General features: G+C 44.9%; 1 protein-coding gene across 1 annotated transcript in view; it reads left to right on the forward strand.

The window, feature by feature from the left end:
* The first annotated feature begins 1,867 nt into the window (after nucleotides 1-1,867).
* The window catches only part of stpg2 (sperm-tail PG-rich repeat containing 2), a 33,217-nt gene continuing 15,895 nt past the window's right edge, over nucleotides 1,868-19,189 (forward strand). The window contains exons 1-10 of the mRNA XM_031570528.2: nucleotides 1,868-2,703; nucleotides 3,068-3,174; nucleotides 3,279-3,428; nucleotides 3,554-3,727; nucleotides 4,495-4,610; nucleotides 5,637-5,745; nucleotides 9,973-10,080; nucleotides 11,870-12,029; nucleotides 12,484-12,647; nucleotides 12,739-12,831. Of these exons, the coding sequence (XP_031426388.1) occupies nucleotides 2,598-2,703; nucleotides 3,068-3,174; nucleotides 3,279-3,428; nucleotides 3,554-3,727; nucleotides 4,495-4,610; nucleotides 5,637-5,745; nucleotides 9,973-10,080; nucleotides 11,870-12,029; nucleotides 12,484-12,647; nucleotides 12,739-12,831 (1,287 nt within the window). The 5' untranslated portion in view covers nucleotides 1,868-2,597. The remainder of the gene's footprint in view (nucleotides 2,704-3,067; nucleotides 3,175-3,278; nucleotides 3,429-3,553; nucleotides 3,728-4,494; nucleotides 4,611-5,636; nucleotides 5,746-9,972; nucleotides 10,081-11,869; nucleotides 12,030-12,483; nucleotides 12,648-12,738; nucleotides 12,832-19,189) is intronic.

Here is a 19,189-nt window from a genome sequence, read left to right on the forward strand (position 1 = left end):
ATTGTTTCATACAAATGGTTTCATTGTTGTATTGTTTCACTTATGTCTTTTACAAATATGTGCATGTGGCCTACTTTTGTTCTTCGGGATAGCCTACTGTTTCACTGGTTTCTTTTACAAATGACAAAAGGTCCATATGAATAGTAGTTACAGTATATTGCCCATCTAAAGAAAGTTTTGATTGTTTATCTGACAAATAACCAATAAATGGGGGCAACATAAGCTCCTAATGTCTGATGAGATGTTTGAAAAACTTTTTGTCTGGATCTATGTTATCTATTTGATTTGATTTAAATAATGTGCATCATAATAAACTCCTTTCTCAAAGAAAACAATATCCTGGAGAAATTTCAATCAGGCTTTAGAACATGCCACAGCACTGAAACTGCTCTAAAGTAATCAGCAACCTCAGACAAAATTTGGATGCAAATAAGGTCTCAATCCTGGTCCTCTTAGACCTAAGTGCAGCATTTGATACTATTGATCATGACATCCTAATTCATCGTCTTGAAAAGTTAGTTGGGCTTTCTGACTCTGTATTAAACTGGTTCAGAACATACATCAAAGGGAGAAAGTTTTATGTCAGGCTTGGAGATCATGTGTCTAAGAAACATGACATCTGCTTTGGGGTTGCACAAGGGAGCTGCCTTGGTCCATTATTATTCTCACTGTACATGCTGCCACTTGGGGACATCATTAGAGAACACAATGTATGTTTCCATAGTTATGCTGATGACACGCAACTATACATCTCTGCTGAGCCAAATGATGCTGCAGCAATAAACTCCATTACTACCTGTCTTTTGGCGATAAATAAGTGGATGAGCAATAATTTCTTAAAGTTAAACGAGGACAAAACTGAGATCCTACTAGTCGGCCCTAAATCAAAAAGAGAAATGCTGTTTAATAATTTGGGGAAATTAACGCCCTTGATTAAATCGGAGGTTACAAGTCTTGGTGTTATTTTAGATTCAGATTTAAGCTTCAAGTCTCACATTAACAAGGTGACGAAAACATCATTTTTCCACCTTAAAAACATAGCTAAAGTCCTGCCATTTATAAATCAAAAAGATGCTGAAAAACTGATTCATGCCTTTATTTCAAGCCGTCTTGATTATAGTAATGCAATCCTTACTGGCCTCCCAAAAAAAACAACTGAGAGACTTCAGCTCATTCAAAACTCTGCAGCTCGGCTATTAACCAGAACCAAGAGGAGAGAGCACATTAGTCCAGTTTTAGCTGCTCTGCACTAGCTTCCAGTAACTTTTAGAATTGACTTTAAGGTCCTTCTCCTAATATACAAAGCCCTTAATGGGCTAGGACCAAGTTACATTGCAAACTCCCTAGTCAAATACTTGCCCTCAAGAACACTGCGATCATCGAATGCTGGTTTATTGGAGGTTCCCAGCAAAAGCCGTAAGAAAATCGGGGACGCAGCATTTGTCAATTACGCCCCAGTGCTATGGAACATACTGCCTATAGACATCAGGGAAGCCAGCTCGCTTAACATCTTTAAAAGAAAACTAAAAACGTACCTCTTCACATTAGCCTTTAACTAGCTACCACTTCGCACTATATATATATATAAATACTTTTAATTTAATTTAAATCTCTACTGGTGATATTAAGGGGTTGGATTAAATATATCTCTATAATTATAATTATAATTTAATTTTTTTTGCAATATATCTGAGTTATGTTTCCTTGATGTCTATTTTTATGTGCATGTCATTTCTTTGTGCATATTATGTATTTGCTGTAAAGCACTTTGAGCTGCATTCTTTTGCATGAAAGGTGCTATATAAATAAAGTTTTATTATTATTATTATTATCATTATCATATCCAGTGTTTGCTGGAATCTTTTACTCTGACTTTATTAAATGTAGTTGGATATAAATACATGCCACTGACAAGCCACAATAGGAATATATTTTTAGTGGTGTCGAATTTTATGTGGGCCCCGGAAAACCCACTGATTTTCCCATTTGGCCCTCTTGGTACTGAAGTTGAATAGCCCTACTCTATGTGATCAAACGTTAATCCCCATACCTCCGTTAACCACTAGATGGGGGTACTAGTTAACATTTCAAATTAAAGCGAAATCCTTATATTATCTGGTTAAAGTGGTATCATGAAAGAGTAAATCGCAGATAAACAGGTACAAAGAAGTAGGCTAGGATCTGTAATACCTTGTCTTCATCATTACGGATGAAGCACATCTTTACAATGTCAAAGCAGCAATGACAGCTTCAAGTTAGTACTTGTTATTTGAACGCAGTTGCCTGCAGTGGACCAATAACACGAAAATGTAGGCTTGTGTCATGTCAGCGTTATACGATACGCCCGTATTTTGTTTCCATGTTCCCCTGAGTGACCACACGTTTCTCAGGTGTCCAAGCAACGCAACATACAATCGAACTTTGCCTGGCTAATGTTGAACTAACTAGACGAGATGAACGATAGCTAGCTAGCATAACACTCTCCGAACAGAATTGAGATATACCAAAATACACCAGTGAGTATTCCCTTCGAAATATTTCGTGTCCGATATTAATGAGAGTTTACTAGGTGTGCTGCGGATTAAACATAAGCAAGTATGTATGGTCGTTGCCCCCGAGTTACGCCTTTTGCAGTGGGAAGTACCTCATCCAAACTCGGTCCAGGATCATATGAGGTCAGCCATTACCTAACCAGTGCATCGGGTAGGTTTTAGGTGGAAGCAAGGTAACACAGATGCTATTTAAACCAGTTACATCAATTGATGCTGTAAGGTTAAACGTAAATGGGACATGGCAAAATGAGCACTGTATAACTCACCAACTCAATTAAGGTATTTGGAGCGACACCACTGTGTTTGATTAGCTCTGGTGGAGAGAGCAACATTTTAGTAGAAAGCAGCATGTAACGGTAATGAATACTGTGTGCTTAAAGATTCACATAGATTAATTCAGTATTATAGTCAAGTAACCATATAGCACCTTCCGATCAGCACAAACATCAACAGGTACTTTTAAGCAACGCTATACATATTTTTAAGTAGTGCTCTCAATCTTGAATTTCTTTCAGATGGCTATGCACCATTTCTATCATTAACCAAGAGACGGACATTGTTTCACCTATCTAATGATGATTTGACTACCCCAGGCCCAGGCCAGTACAACTCCCTGCTCAAGGTGTTATGGAAATTTGATTGAAAATGGAGTAGATCTTCTCCATATTTTGAGTTGCACACTGTTTCCTATTGATACAAATTATTACCATCACTGTCATGTTGTAGGGTCATGTTCCTGGAGGAAAGAGTCTCCAGAATCGCTCAAAACGCTTTGAAGAGGTGGTCCCAGATAACCCAGGCCCAGGAGCATATAATCTTTCCCTAACAATTGCATCTAAACATGAGGACACCTCACGAAAGGAGAATATGAAATTGGTATGTAAACACTCACAGAGAGCACAACTGTAAGACTTGAAATTGCATACCTGAATGACTGGTTTTAATGAAATCCCCTGAACCCTATGTGTAACACCTTGCTTTCTTCTCTACACTTTCTGCAGGCTGTGCCTAATCGCATCAGGTTTATTCAACAACCTGACATACCCTCCATCCCATCTCCTGGGCAGTCTTATGGCTATGAGGAGAACAGTCAGGGACTGCTTTGCAAACAGACGCCTCCAGAAAGGGATGCCACACTGGGACCTGCTTTCTACAACCCACTGCACTTGAGAAATGTAGTCTCACCTAGTCCATACTCTCTCTCTCTCTCTCTCTCTCTCTCTCTGTCTCTCTCTTAGACACACACACACACACACACACACACACACACATTTATCTTCCTTGTTCTCCCTCTATTTACAACATAAAATAGGAAGTGTGTGCCAACGGTATGAGAGTGGTCCATTAGCAGCAACATATCTAATGCACCACCGGGCCTCTTAATTTGCCAGAATCTATTTCCATTGCTAATGATGGTCACGCCATTTTAAAAGTCACAGAGCACAATGTTAATCCATCCTGATGTCAACAAAAAGGGCCATTAGTAATTATTCTTTAAGTTATATTACAATATTCACTTAAAATAATGCAATGCCTGCTGGTCTTGGCTTCAATTAAATCATATTTCATTTGTTATTGACTAACCAAGTCAACAATGTCCTTGAGGTAGGTTATGTCCGCTGTGTGTGCCAGACAGGAAGAGCTCAGTGATTTACATTTATTAAAGGAGCATCAATTTCTTGCTTTCACTCTTTCTCCCTCTCCCTCCCACTTGGCTTGGCATTCAATCCTCCGTTAGACTCAGATGATTCGGCAAAAAGATTTTGATGCTATGCAGTTGATTGGCTGACTAAGAGCCTGCAAAAATAGCATTTTGACTCCTTCCTAGTGTTACAAAATGCTTTGGGATGAAGTGACAGGCTCATGGGTGGTATTTTGTTTGAAAACTAGTATTTAACTAGTATTATTATAATTTTGTATTGTTGTCTCATCCCTCTCTCAGACAGATAACTCATCCTCTCTCAAGTACAAAGGAATCCATTTTGGAAATATGACAGGGAAACGCAAAGAACAGAAGGTGATAGAGGGCCCTGGCCCTTGTCATTATGACCCTGATGTGTAAGTATGTAAACAACTTCAGTTAGTGTAGATCAGCCATTAACACTGACTACAGACAAACTGAGGCCTCACAGCAAATAAAGTGTTGAAGCCTTGAAGCCCATGATGAAAGCTAAATACAGGGGACAACACCTTGTTCAAACCAAGTAAGCAGACCTTGAGCACCTCAACTGTAATGCACCAAGGCCTTGGAGGGACAATTGGTTTGACTTCTTTATTGAAAAGTTTGTATTTAATGGCTCCTTTGAAAATTTGAGTGAGCAGACATTTTTCCTTGAATGTACTGCCTTATAAATGACTTTGGCATTTGACTCTGATAATTTGACTCTGTCCATGGGGGTAGTGGAGGAATGTGTGGCAGGAAAAATATTTCAGGTAGAATTTTCTTTGTTCTAAGCTTATGGGGCCTGTAAACTAGTACGGTTTAAAATTGAATACATCTGAAACCATTGGCGTTCTTTGTGGCCTGTCGCTCAGAACGCCAGATTAAGAGAAATCTTAGGTTACCCTTTGAGCACTTCTTCAAAGGTAATGTTGTATTTTGGTTTGCCACAGCAGATGAAAATAATTGAATTTTTGCCAGTGATGTGTGTCAGTGTCAGAGAATCAGCACTCAAACTAGAACTCTAATGCTTGTCAGGTCAGCCCCTTGCCTACGGCACCATCCACAGCAGCTCTTTTCTTAAGATGAAGCAGATGGGCTCTTACTAAGCATTTTCCCATGCTATGACCCGCCCATCAATAGATAGCGGGTAGAGGGTAGGAAAAGGCATTGACAGCTCTGTTGCAGGAAGGACACTGGCAACCGCACTCATCACGCCCCCACTCTCTGTAATTGAGACAGGAGACAGAATGTATAAATCACATCTCCCGGCTCTTTTCTCCAGGCTCTCTGCTCATACACAGATATACTGTATGGGAGCAGATTTATCATGCCGAGTGGATGGAAAGCAGGGAGATCGATCGCGTTGAGGTCTCCTGTGCTGGTGACTGATGGTCTGCCGTTGCTTTTCTCTGTCTGAATAGGCATAATGCCACTTACTGTGAGAACGTCAACGTGAAGAAAGAGAAGAGCAGGGGGAAGCTGGCCATCCCTCGTTACCACGAAATAGTCACCATTCAGGAAGAGAAGAAGGTGATAATCTCTCTCTTTTTCTCTCTCTCTCCCACTCCCACGGTTCTCCTGGAATCCTCATACTGATTTCAGTCACCCTTAATGAATTTCTGCGCTTCAAGTGTTGTTTTGGGCTGACCCAACGAGCTGCTTTACCTCCTGAGATATAAGGCATGAAAGATGAGAACAAGGCATAAAAATGGGATCACTGTCCTATTAGCATGGAAATTAGCGGCATCACACAGCCTTATTCTTTTCAATGATTTACCATAACACCCCTCTTTCACACATTTTAAGGGCAACACTGCAACAATTTGCCACTTTTTGAGTGATATTTTATTATTTTGGTATCATCTTCCAATTCATTTTGATGGTATATGGTCATGTGAAGGACCGATTAACACACCTATTGCTCCCAGTAACCGTCCAGGCTATGTACTGTGAGGTTTTGTTTTTTGGGATCAGAACACCTGTGAAAATGTAAGAAAAATCGCCAAAAAAGACACACAAAAAAAAGCTTTTATCAGTGCCAACTGGGCTGTTGGTAGTGTTTGCAAGGGTTTGAATCAGAATCATAAAACACGGGACGAGATGTTAAAACTGTCCATTGTGCCAATAGATGGTATGCACTCACATGAGATTTCCCATGATGTTGACAGAGTGGCATGGGAGGTTTATTTCTTAGACTGGGTTAAGATGTCAATTTTGGGACCCATCCTCAGTAGTGGGCCTTCGAATCAGTGGGTGTTTTGGCCTTTAATCACTAAACACCCTCATCAAAGGTGGGTGCCCATGCCCAATTAAGATTTCCCACGGGACTATGCAAGGCAGGGGCGTCCTCTTCCCTGAGCCAGCCCTACAGCTGACCGCATACCTCATATGCCCTCCTCAAGTTGGAGGGATCTGAATTGGGTTCTCAGGTGGGGGTGGAGGGTCATGAAGTTATAGACCAGCAAGGGTCCTTTTGTTTGATCCAGATCCACTGGCTGCCTCTTTCAGCTGCTTGAGAAACTGCTCTGACGGTCTGCCGCAGAGCCTGTCCATGGATTCCAAGTTCTTTCAGCAACCTGATGGTGGAAGAAGCCACGATTCCTCTGCATCCCACTTCAACTGGCCAGACTTTTGCATTCCAGCCACGCTGAGTTGCGTCTGCTGCCAACTCTGTGTAACGCAGTTTCTTACGCTCGTAGGCCTCTTCAACAGAGTTTTCCCACGGGACTGTGAGCTCTATGATGTACACAGCCTTTTGTGAAGGGGACCAGAGTACCTTGTCTGGCCTAAGGTTGGTAGAAGCAATCTCAGGTGGAAAAATTAGTTGCTGGCCAATATCGACAAGCATCTTCCAGTCCCGGGCCATGGCTAGGTGTCCAGTTTCTGGCTTCGTAGGAGGATGCTTGGGCCTTTTCTGTCCCTCCCGGATGAATGTTGTTGTTTTAACGGGATTGCTTGTTTTTGGAGGTAATGAATTGGTTGCACTCCTCTTGATCTCAAGTGCTGCAGCCAGGCTCTTGAGGACCTGATTGTGCCTCCAGGTGTAGCGGCCTTGTGAGAGGCTGGTCTTGCAACCTGTCATTATATGCCTGAGAGTCGCTGGAGCTGGGCAGAAGGGCCAGGTCGGGTCCTCGCCATACCATTGATGTAGGTTTTTTGGTGATGGAAGCACATCATAAACAGCTCTTATGATGAAGCTGATGTTGCTTGCCTCCATTTGCCAAAGCTTGTATGTTTTTCAGGTTGGTAGCTCACTAGGTTGAGACCAAAATGCCATAATGCTGCTTTAAACAGTGAAATGGTTGGCTAGGTACATTTTTTTTTCTCTCTTTTTTTGCTCTGTAAGTCCACTCTCCATAGGCCGGAAAAAATGCTTACATCAAACAGATCACTGTACTGTTAAAACAAAAAAAGTTTTTTTTGTGGCTATACAGTTTGTAGTCTTGCTTTAACACGTGTGCAGAATAGGCATGTTAACCTCTTAGTCTGGTATAAAGACATTGTTGTGTACCTGCAAACAAACATACATGCATTTTCATCATATAACCCTGACCCAGTTTCTCTGTGGATGGATCATAATTGAAACTAGCAGGATGTGATGCCCCACCAGAGGGCGCTAAAGCTCAATGTATAAATATTCATCTGTAAATATTCTACTAACGTGTGTCATTTGTGCCAAGTGTTGACTGCTAATGCATTTTTCCGTTAAATTCTGACTCAGTTATGCTGCAGAGAGTCACATTCTGAAGAATGATTTAGAATGAATAACTGATCAAATGATATCCATATTTAATTTAGTTGATGGCACAAGCTTGATTTCGGCGTCATGCAAGATAGTTAACAGAAGTGATGACCTCACTAATATAGTTGTGGAGTCTCTCCCATCACTCTGATGTCCTAACAGAGGTGTTATATCAATCAGACTACAGCCAAAGCCAGAATGTGAAAAGAAATAAAAAATACAACATAGACTTCCAAATGCTACATCATAGGTGGTACTGTTTTTTTTAAGGGGACTTTGTTTCCGTTGCATTTAACATTACATTACAGTATTAATACAGTCATGTAATGAATACATTATTATTTAATTTATATTCTGCATACCTATTTAGAATAAGTATGTACACTTATCCTCCCAGAGAGCTGTTTGAGCTCAGGGTCTACACGATCAAATGATGAGAAAAATGCAAAGTGTGAAGGAATCCTTCAAGAATGCACATTTCTTAAATGATCTACAGTTTCATTTTCAAACTGAAAAGCTAGTAGACACAGATTGTTACAATATGGAAAATCCACGTTCATTTTAGGTCTGATCCCCTTTCCTCAACCCCATACATTGGCAGGAAAGACATCTCATTTGATACAGTTGCATTTGCATGCCTGTATGATAATCTTGCCTCAAGGGTGCATCGTTTTGCCAGCAGAGGACAGCAATAGCACTATGACTGATAATTACATGAAATCCTGTTTACATGTTTTCATGATTCAGAAAATGAAAACTGGGTTGAAAATAGTATCATACCGAAAATAAGTGACAGTAATTGGGCCACCAAAACTCAGAGTAAACATTAACGTTTACTGTTAGCAATAATGTGCTCAGAACCATTATGGCACTATGAAGCCTTCCTAAAGAAAAGCGGTATGATTTTCACCGGGTGCCTCTGCCATGTTAGTAGCGAGATATTGAAGAATCTAGTGGTATAGTCACAAATAATTGGCATCTTGGGCCCTTACCTCACCTGCACCCAGTTTATGAAGTTGTTTTTTTATGAAGTTGTGTTTTTTTTATGGGGTGCTCCGAGCCAGTCTCTTACTGCATCCATGACCCATGCACATAAGGGGCCACGAGCCATGCAGCACCTGCGGTGTGACCCTCCCTGCCTCCGCTCCACTGGAGGCCCACTCCCACTGCAATCATTAGGCAGCTTTGGCTTTTTTACCAAGAGCAGATGGGTCTGTGCTGACCTTACTCCAAGACGCATCCACAAAGATGTATAGATACAGTATATACCTTTTCTCTCGTGCGGAGAGAGTGCAGGTTTGACGCCCAAGGTGTGGGACGAGGTGCTGTGCGGTAGGGCGGATGCGACCGTGGCAGGAGGGGGCTAACACTGATGCTTGTGGTTGTTAGCAATCGCTAAAATCACAGGTGCGGCGAGATGCCTATGCTAGCAGTTCCCTCCCAGACACTGTTCCACCTCATTTACTTTGATAAGCCTCTCTTGCAAATTTGTCGGTGCAGGTTTCGCTGCGGTGGGGGGGTTGTGGGTGTAAGGTGTTTGTGTGTTTGTTTTTGTTTGTTTCAGAAAGTGTATGCCCTCACTTGCCTCTCCTTTCCCCCTTCCCTGTAAGCTGACATTAGTCTTGTGGACTGTAATTGCCTATAAATCATGGTGTGGAGTGCCATGTGGGACAGTCTTCCCAGGGAGGGTGAGAGGGGACAGGGAAGAGGTGCAGCGTAATGACCGCCTCCGCACAGCACTCTAATGTCTGATCAGAGGAAGGTTATTCTCCCTCTGACGATCTCTCTCTCCCTCTCTCTGTCTGCCTTTGATATTCCTGTCCCTGTCTTTGTCTGTGAGGTTGAAGCTCTTCATCTTTGTAATTGAGTGTTTGACAACTTCAAGAGAAAAAAAAGGGTCTGGGTGCGAGCTTAAAGCTGTGACAGATATCCTGCAGGCCATATATTCTTGATCAATCAAACCGCATTGATCATCTGTGTGTTTTCCTCGTTATTTGCTCTCTGTTGTCTTTCAGGGTGTGCCAGGACCTGGGCAGTACCACATCAAGAGTCAGTTTGAGAAGCCCAGCACCCCGTACGGAGCCCCCCTGGTCTCCATCCCTCCCTTCCTCTCCCAGGCCCAGGTGAGCATCTGTTTTTTTTTTTTCTTCTTTTCTATCCTCCTTTGATCTTCTCTCGCTTCAGCGCACTTAGGAGCCCCACGCTCTCTCTCCTTGTCATGTTGCGATACCGTCAGAACATCTGTTGGCTGGAGGAGTGCGGTGCCGGAGAATTGATTCGGATTCGATTGGCGGATTGATAGACAGCTAAAATGGACGCGCTGACAGGAAGTTACAGGCGGACAGGGAGACGGCTCAAAAGGGTTGCCATCTGTCTTTATTCTGGTGGTGTGAAGCGGGTCTGACACGTAATAAGCCCCTTGGACACGGGCCTGAGATTGCCATCCAGTCTCACCCACCCATCTCTGTCTCACGGTGCCCTGCGCAGAGGAGCCGAGGAGGTCTTTCCAGATGTGCTCAGCACGTGACTGATGATGGCGGCTGGGAGAGAAATCCAAACCTAATGACCTTTTCAGTGTTGTGATGTGGGATGGGATAGCTGTGCTGTGGCGAATTCTTTTTTCACTCAGAAAGTGCAGAGGTCTTTGAGACAGAAGTCATGTGGTTGCCTCCTTATTTGAGGTGATTTGATATGACACTCTAAACCTGAGGTTATGATTCTCTATGAAGGACTTCTTTCCTGACACTCAGGCACCCTCACACACCCCCAAGTGACTGCCACATGGTACTGGTGTCGCCATGATGAAAACCCTTCAGTCTTATAAACACACCAGACAGAAATGCTCAGAAGGAGTGAGAAAGTGCTTGAAAAAAACTCTCTGACCTTTTTTTCCATCTTATTTTTAATTAGATTATTTATTTTATTTATTTTCAACATTGGCACAAGCTGCGGTCGCCTCTGATCTTCCGTATGAAGTCACTGGTGCCAACCTGCGAGGTGCTCTCCGGTGTCTGTGATCAGACAGTCGGCTAGTGGCTCCAGCATCTGATGGGGCCCCTGTGGACGCCTAGAGAGAGTGAGGGGGGGGGGGGGAAGTGGAGCAGCTGGAGCTCAGCCTCTTTCCTTGAGAATTTATCCACTTATGATTATTAATCAGACGCTTTCTACTGCCCGTGTTGAGGCGAGATCTGAGCCGCAATTCCCACAGTCCACATGAGTTAATGCAGCACTTTAATGCAATCTGGCACATTCAGCCTTGGCTGTGTCCTGTGTGGAACAACTCGTAAGAGCTCTATAATTCAACAACTCATTACTAATACACACACACACACACATACACACACACACACACACACACACACACACACACACACACACACACCGCTACTCTGTTCTGCTGTTTTTTCTTCTTCTTCTTTTCCTCCCCCTCACCTTAGCCTTGTAGCATTGAAAGAAATGCATTGATCGCCTGGTTCTTTTAGGTTTTAAGGGAATAACCACACACACAAGAACTTCTAACCTTGAATACCTTCAGGTATATGCCCCTGGAAGTCGGATGCCCTTGGGTGTCGCTTTATAAGATGTAGACAATTCTTACTAAGTGAATGCTTCAGCTTGGGTTCCTGACATTGAAACAGAGGGAATGGATTGTACATCATGGTGACTTTCAGGGTGAACCATTAGACTCTCCAAGGTGAACCATTAGACAGTTGGAGAGTGAAAGCCATTCAATCAGCACTTTCCTAGTCTCCTTTTAACTTTATTTGGAGGATTTATCTGTTGATATAACATTGTGCCGCACACTTTATGTTAATATGCTGGTGTTTTAAACGTCAGACCATAAAACAGTTTAGGTCACAGTCACAGTGGCTCTAATGGATGATACATCAAGTTGTTTGGTTTGACTCACAGCGCTTTACCACAGCGAAGGAAGTAGCTCCCCCTGTTGGTGCCTACAATGACCCGCGCTGTGCCCTGGAGTTGTTGAGGAAGACCAGTAGTGTCAAGAAAAACCCATTTGGATTGACGACTGAGCGCTTCGTTTCGGAGAAAAGGAAACCGTCCACTCCAGGTGTGTGTGTGTGTGTGTCTGAGTGTTTATGCATTTTAGCAGGCCCATCTCTTCTAGGCTGACTCTTTTATTTCACCCCAGCAGGAGATTGTTTATATTATTGTTTTTATGATTATCATGCAAACAATGGTAACAGTGTTGCCACCCACTCACTGCAAAGATGTCAATGACTCAATGTTGTGTGCCTATAAAATGCTTTTTGATTAAATGAATGCAGTGGAAGAAAACACAGCAAAAAGCCTGCCACCTTAAAGTTACTATGGATGATGCAATTTTTGCATTGTGTAGACACAGTACTACTAAAACATGTCTTTTTTGCTGAAGGTTAGTTTGTGCTCAAAATGAATTCTGTCAAGGTAAAATTTGAGTAAACACTGAACCATGTAGCAGTATTCCTCCCCACATTTTTGGATTGTTTTTCTCTCCTTGCCTGTTAATGTCATTTCCTCTGCAGGCCCTGGTGCATATAACGTGTTTGACTACGGGCTTGCGCAGGAAAGCTTAAAAAAGGCTTTCTTGGAAAGCACGAGGAGAGGGGCATTTGGCTCGTCGGCACGCCGGAGCCCCTTATTCTTCAACAAGTCAGACGTCTACGATCCTAGTCCGGACCAATACAAGGTAGGGCTGGAGCTTGTCTTATGTGGGTTGGGTTGTGCTCACCAAAACACTGTCCTGGTTTCAGCCTTTAATACGATGCTCCGTGCTTTAGGTGGAGAAGAAGACTGAGGAGCAATACAAATGCCATCAAACCGCAGTATTTAAGTCCGAAACAGAACGTCTGGCAACCTTGACGAGGATCCAAGTAAGACACAGAAAAACCTTTGAAAACACAGATTTTCCATACAATCGAACCACGTGCTCATGGTTACGAAACCATCTATCATTGATGCAATGTTGAAGTGCCCACCTCCAATGTTGGAATGACCATTTCTACATTAACGTGTCACAAAATCGGATGCTTCAATTGAATTGACAAACATTTCCTTGTATTTAATGTTTACTCTAACACTGAAGCACCTTTAATGTGAGTGAAGTCTCGCTTGAAGGATTCTGCTGCATGCTGAGAAAAATACAGCCTTAGAACATGTAAACACATAGCAGAGTGCTCTTCTCGTTGTGAAACTGATCAAACATGAAATTGTTGTCTGTTTGTCGGACTCTGTGTGTGTCATCACATTTCTAGCTTCTGCCTCCCCACAGACCAAACAACTCTCAGTGCCTCACTATGTCTTTCCTACCTGTCAACAACAGTGTGTTTCCCCACTGGCAAAATCAGAGGCAGCTGCCACTGCCATTTTGCGCATAAACCATGTGTTTTCAGGCTGTCAGAATTTGGTTGTGGTGTGGTGTTGTTTACCGGCTTGTACTTTTATCAAGAACTGGTTACCATGGTGAGGGCCTTCTTCGCTCCAGTCCAGGCGACATGTTGTGGTAGTGGGGTGAATGCGCTTGTGACATGAAAGAGCCCGGGGCTGCTTCACAGTGGGTGGAAGAGGCTGCCATTGTTTGTTTGAAAAACTTCTTGTATCTTAAAACTGTGACTTTTCATCAGAGGTAGGAACCTAACCATATAAACTGCTACCTTGTAATGCTCTAACTAGTATCATTCAGAGCATGTGATATGTTGTGTTGAGTGGTTAAGTGATGCTGGTTTAAAAGACTGTGTAGGCCGTACTCTTATGTGGTGCTCTGTTGAAAAGAATTGCAGTTCTTCAGGTACAAGCTGAAGTTGTTCCTATCACACCCTCTGACAACATAGTTAACTTTCCCTTTCTCAGTTGTCAGCTCGGGGGAAAGGCATCTCTTGGGGATCTGTGTTTAAGGTGAGCAGGAGCCCCGTGACTTTTTACCCATGCAACGTACGCGTCTCATCACTAAGCTTTTCTGTTTGATGTGAGAGCCGCACACTCCATTTGAACCGGTGGAGCTTCGGATTTCGGTTCAGCGCGCCCTACCCATTCTGTTGCAGATGTGTTGTTTTCAGTGCCTGTGTTTGACACGAAGCGCCCGGGCAGCAGATGCCTGGAATACAGGGAGGCGCATCAGCATCATAGCTGCTGATGTTGGAGGAGCTGCACTGTGGGAATAATAAACTTCCTCTATGAATAGGCAGTCTCAGCTGGCGGGAACTCTCCCGGAGCGTCCTCTACTTTGAATAGCAGCACTACATTCTGTTAACACCAGCAACCCATTCCACACAATGCATCCTCCCATGTTGATCATTTGTAGACAGTCATACAAGCAGACACATAATTAATATCCCTTCCGGCAAGTAGCTCCTCTTATTAATTGCCTTTAACAGTCATTAAAATATGATCTGACAAGCACTTGGGGTTGGTCAAATTATGACTGTAGACCTTTCATTAGTAGAGGTTATTGTAGAAATGGCTCTTTTGATGGAGCTGTGGAATTGGCTGCAGTAGGTAATTGCTCATTCTGCTCTTGAAAGAGCTGTACATTTTAAAGTTTAGCAGGTCCCCCCCCCCCCCATAGTGTACCAGAAACAGATATAATGGCTGCACTTTTGAGAGCGTAAAATCAGGGAGGAACTATGTTTCATCTCACGAAAAACTGAAACGTATGCAGTAGTCGGTCAGGATTGTGACTTTGCGCTCTGTTGACTTATGATATGGTGTGTCCCATTTTCTACTTACTTAAAGGTCAGCTGAGGTCACTTAATTTTCTTGTTCAATTACATGTATACCATATAAATGAGATTTGTACAGTCCAGGCCTGGTGTAATGATCCCTACAGTTCCTTATCGCAGTTCACTGCGATATAACAGAATTGTAGGTGAAATTGGTACCAGCCTCACATGGGAGTACCAGACTATGTAGGTAACTTACCCTGTGAGCAGGAGCCGGGTGAATGTGGGTGCAATTGTGTGTAAATTGTGATACCGTCTTTGCGAGGGCCACCAAGACACACTGGTGCTGTCCTTGCAACAGCAACAATATGTTGGTAGTCTCACTCGATTGGACAGGCATCAACCATTCAACACAAAGGCAGATCAATTAAGTTGAGCACCTAGGGGGCGCCACACAAAGTGTAGTGTCCTCCACGTGGTCAAAATAATGATAATCCACAAATCAGTCAATTTGGAACTCTGATTAATAACTACAACCAAAGTTACCTTATTAATAGTATGGTTGAAGGTCATTAGAATTCTGAATAGAAGAGGTTGGCAACGTCCATTCTTGTGCAACATTAAATAAACCAGCGTATATAATCAAAGTATTTATTTACACAATGATAAGAAATAACACACAATATGTAATCTAGCTAAATGTAACTAACCAATGAATTGAAGGAATATGTGTATGTGTAATAGAGAGGGAGTGTGTGTGTGTGTGTGAGCCGGTGGGCTCGGGGTTGCGCTGTGTGTGCACGTACGCGAACATACATGTGATGTGAACAAGGACGAGCCTATATGCAGCGCGAAGTTCGAGTATTCTCTTCGCGTGTGTGGCTATGTGAAGGCCAATGTATATGTAATCGTGCGCGATTAAGATGCCATGTTAGAAGAGGGAAATGGTTAGTGATGCATGCAAGACCCGATGTGTCTGAGAAGCAATCCTAACGATAAACCCTTAGATGCTGTGGCGAAGCCAACTACCAACTAACAATGAAAATATATAAACAGTTACGTTCAGTAAACAAAACATATGAAACACATGAACAATGGCATGTAAACATAGCATAGTCTTATACTTAGCCAGGTTGTGAATAGCTAGGATAGTTAAATGCCCAGTTAATGTCAGAGTTTACCTTTGGGAAAAGGTGTGCGGATCTGACGTAGATGAGGCAGAGAAGAGATGATGCTGTCGTAGTTTAAGAAAGTTGTCCTTGCTGTGATGTCTTTGTTTCACTGCAGTTTAGGTCGGAGGATTTGATCGCTCAGAACGTTGCAGTTTGCCTTCTGTTCCCGTTGTGTAGAGTTAGCTAGCAGGTCTATTGTTAGCTGCTTTCCTTTGCAATTTAGCTAGCAGGTCTAATGTTAGCTGCTTTCGCTAAACTTACTTTGTCTCACTTAGCAGTTCGTTCACTGAGAGCTCTTAGGCGTGTGTCGGCCGTAAGAAGTGAGAGTGGTCTCTTTGTTGCGAGAGAACAAAGAGAGTTGTTCTTCACTGTGTGCAGGCGATGCCTGAGGTGAGAGGAGGTCAAAGAGGCTTGCTCCTCGCGGACGATGCCCGGAGGGAGAGAGGAAGAGAGATGTGCCTGGCTGAAACGCCGGCGGAGAGCGAGAGAGTCACATCTGGGAAGACGTGCCTTTTGTTCAAGCTAAAGGGGCGTGGTCAAAGTCGCATCAGGTTGCCTTTTTATTACAGGTAAAGCTTGACGTAGGTTCCGGGTGAAATCACACGCAAGTTACTGATTAAAGTCAACCACAATGGACGAATTCCAGTGTACCTACAGAATGGTACATGACGTCAGTCGAAGCATTTATCCATTCACGCCTGAAAGGCTGCGATTCGTCCGCGCTGTCTCCTGAGCCCGCCCCCTCAGGAGTCCATAAATTCACCAGCGCAACACGAATCTGACCTCTTTGAAAACTTCGCAAGACAAAGCCCCAGCTCCGAGTAAATCCTCTACGCTACCAAAAAGTCAAAGAGTTTTGTGTGCTGTTTGCTCTCTACGGGTTGGTGAGTTATTTGGGTTCTTAACCCTCACTAGCTCAGGGCGCTGCAAAATTCGTTGACTCAACTTAATTTTGGAAGTAGTAGCCACTATCCTAGCTGCCTAGCTGGCTAAGTTTCTGACTAGCCTGCTAGCTTTGCTAACCAACGTGTTCATTGCTAATAGTGTGCTTGTGTATTAACACTTTCTTCTGCTTTCAGAACAAAAGATGTCCAGGCAATACCCCGACTGCGGGCATGTGCGTGTCAAGGGTGACCGCCACCGTCGGTGCGTGACCTGCCTCGGCAGGGCCCACGCAGCGGTGGCGCTCTCAGGCGTCGACCCTGCCTGTGGCATCTGTGCTAGCCTGACGCTAGCTAAGGCTACAAAGCGCCTCGCGCTATGGGAGCGCGTGGATGCTGAGAGGGCTGCACCGGCTCCATCCGGGGTTATTACCCCCGAAGGACCGAGTGCGCCCTCAGCCTTGGGCAACGTGAGTGCAAGCGGCCGCTTTACTGCCGCAGCTTCACCCGTTAGCCTCTCCCCGTCGCCGCCGCCTGCCAGCCCAAGGGCCGCGGGCCGCGAGGCGGTGGAGCTGCCACCAGTCGAAGACCAGCCCGAGCTGGAGTTGGACTTCGGACTGGATGACGACAGTCTGCTGGACTACTCCGACGAGCACAGCTCGGAGGGGGAAGCCATGCAGATGGATCAGGATGTTCGGACGCAGGTAACCTCACCCCCGGCCACATCACGGACTCTGGGCCAGCAACTCCACGAGGTTGCGCTGAGAGCAGCCAGCTGCCTCGGGCTCCCTCTCCCTCCCCCTCCCAGCTAGCGGTCCTCGCTGCTTAGACTCATTGACCATGAGCGGGTTAGTTCCCGACCAATTCAACTCAAAGCCCAGCCTGGCAGGCTGCGTTGCGAGTTGGTGCGCATGCGCAGTGTCACCATGGGTGCTGAGAACGATCACAAAGGGGTACGTGCTGCAATTCGCCCGTCCCCCTCCGCCATTCAGCGGAGTGATCCAATCAGTGGTGCGGCAGGGGCAGTCTCACTTCCAACGGGAAGAGATAGTCTCCCTGCTCCGAAAAGAAGCGATAAGTGTAGTGCCTCCCGAGGAGGTAGCTTCAGGCTTCTACAGCCGTTACTTCCTGGTCCCGAAAAAGGACGGAAATTATCGGCCAATACTAGATCTACATGTGTTGAACAGAGCAGTCATGCCGCAGTAGTGCAGTTCATAAGACCAAACGATTGGTTTATCACGATAGACTTAAAAGACGCATATTTCCACGTTCCGATCCACCACAGACATCGAAGATTTCTGAGGTTTGCATTCGGAGGAATAGCGTACCAATTCAACGCACTCCCGTTCCGCCTAGCTCTGGCACCGAGGATTTTCACAAAGTGCGTAGAAGCAGCCATTACGACTACGCGGTCTGCGCTTATTCAATTATTTGGACGATTGGTTAGTGGCTGCTCACTCAAAGGCCGCAGTGGTGCAAGATGGCCATCTAGTGGTGGCACACCTGCATCAGCTGGGCTTTGTAATAAACAAGGAAAAAAGCGTTCTGTGCCCAAGCCAGACTACGCATTTCCTGGGCATGGTTCTAGACTCCACCTCCTTGGAGGTCAGGCTGTCTCGAGAACGAATAAATGCCATCAAAACATGCGTGCACCAGTTCCGACTAGGACAGTCAGTCTCGTCGCTGTGCTGCCAACGCCTGTTAGGAATGATGGCATCGGCCGCATTCGCGCTCCCGCTGGGGATGTTGCGTATGCGGCCGTTCCAAATGTGGTACCTGTCTCTAAGGCTCAACGCAGTCACAGACAGATACCGCAGGGTAACGGTGTCCTCCAGATGCAGGAGAGCCCTGGCAATCTGGAGAGCCCCCTGGTTCCTCGCAGCGTCAGGCACTATGGGCATAGTGACACGCCGCGTAGTAGTAACCACAGACGCCTCCACCAAGGGGTGGGGAGCGGTCTGCGAGGGGAGAGGCGTGAACGGTCTCTGGTCTGCGACATATAAATGTGTTAGAACTACGGACAGTAGTCCTGGCTCTACGACACTTTCTGCCCAGACTGAGTGGTCAGCATGTGTTAGTGAGGACGGACAACACTGCGGCCTTGCCGTATATAAACCGTCAAGGCGGAGTGCGCTCCCCGTCACTGCACCATTGGGCGAACCGCCTGCTCCTGTGGGCAGCGGCTCACGTCCGTTCCCTCAGGGCAGTTCATATTCCAGGTCACCTCAACTACGGGGCGGACCTGTTGTCGAGGGGCGACCCTCAAGCAGCAGACTGGTGTCTACACCCTCAGGTGATAGAGCAGATCTGGATGCGTTTTTTCAGGGCGCAGGTGGACCTGTTTGCGAACAGGCAGAACACCTGCTGCCCTCTCTGGTTCTCGCTAGGGGGCGACAACCCCCCACTAGGCATAGACGCGCTGGGTCACCAGTGGCCAGACCTACGCCTATACGCTTTTCCCCCAATTCCGCTCCTCCAGCAGGTGCTGCGCAGAGTAGCGGACGAGGGCAGAGAATTGTT

This window comes from Clupea harengus, chromosome 7 (genome assembly GCF_900700415.2).
Source record: "Clupea harengus chromosome 7, Ch_v2.0.2, whole genome shotgun sequence".
NCBI classification, from domain to species: domain Eukaryota; kingdom Metazoa; phylum Chordata; class Actinopteri; order Clupeiformes; family Clupeidae; genus Clupea; species Clupea harengus.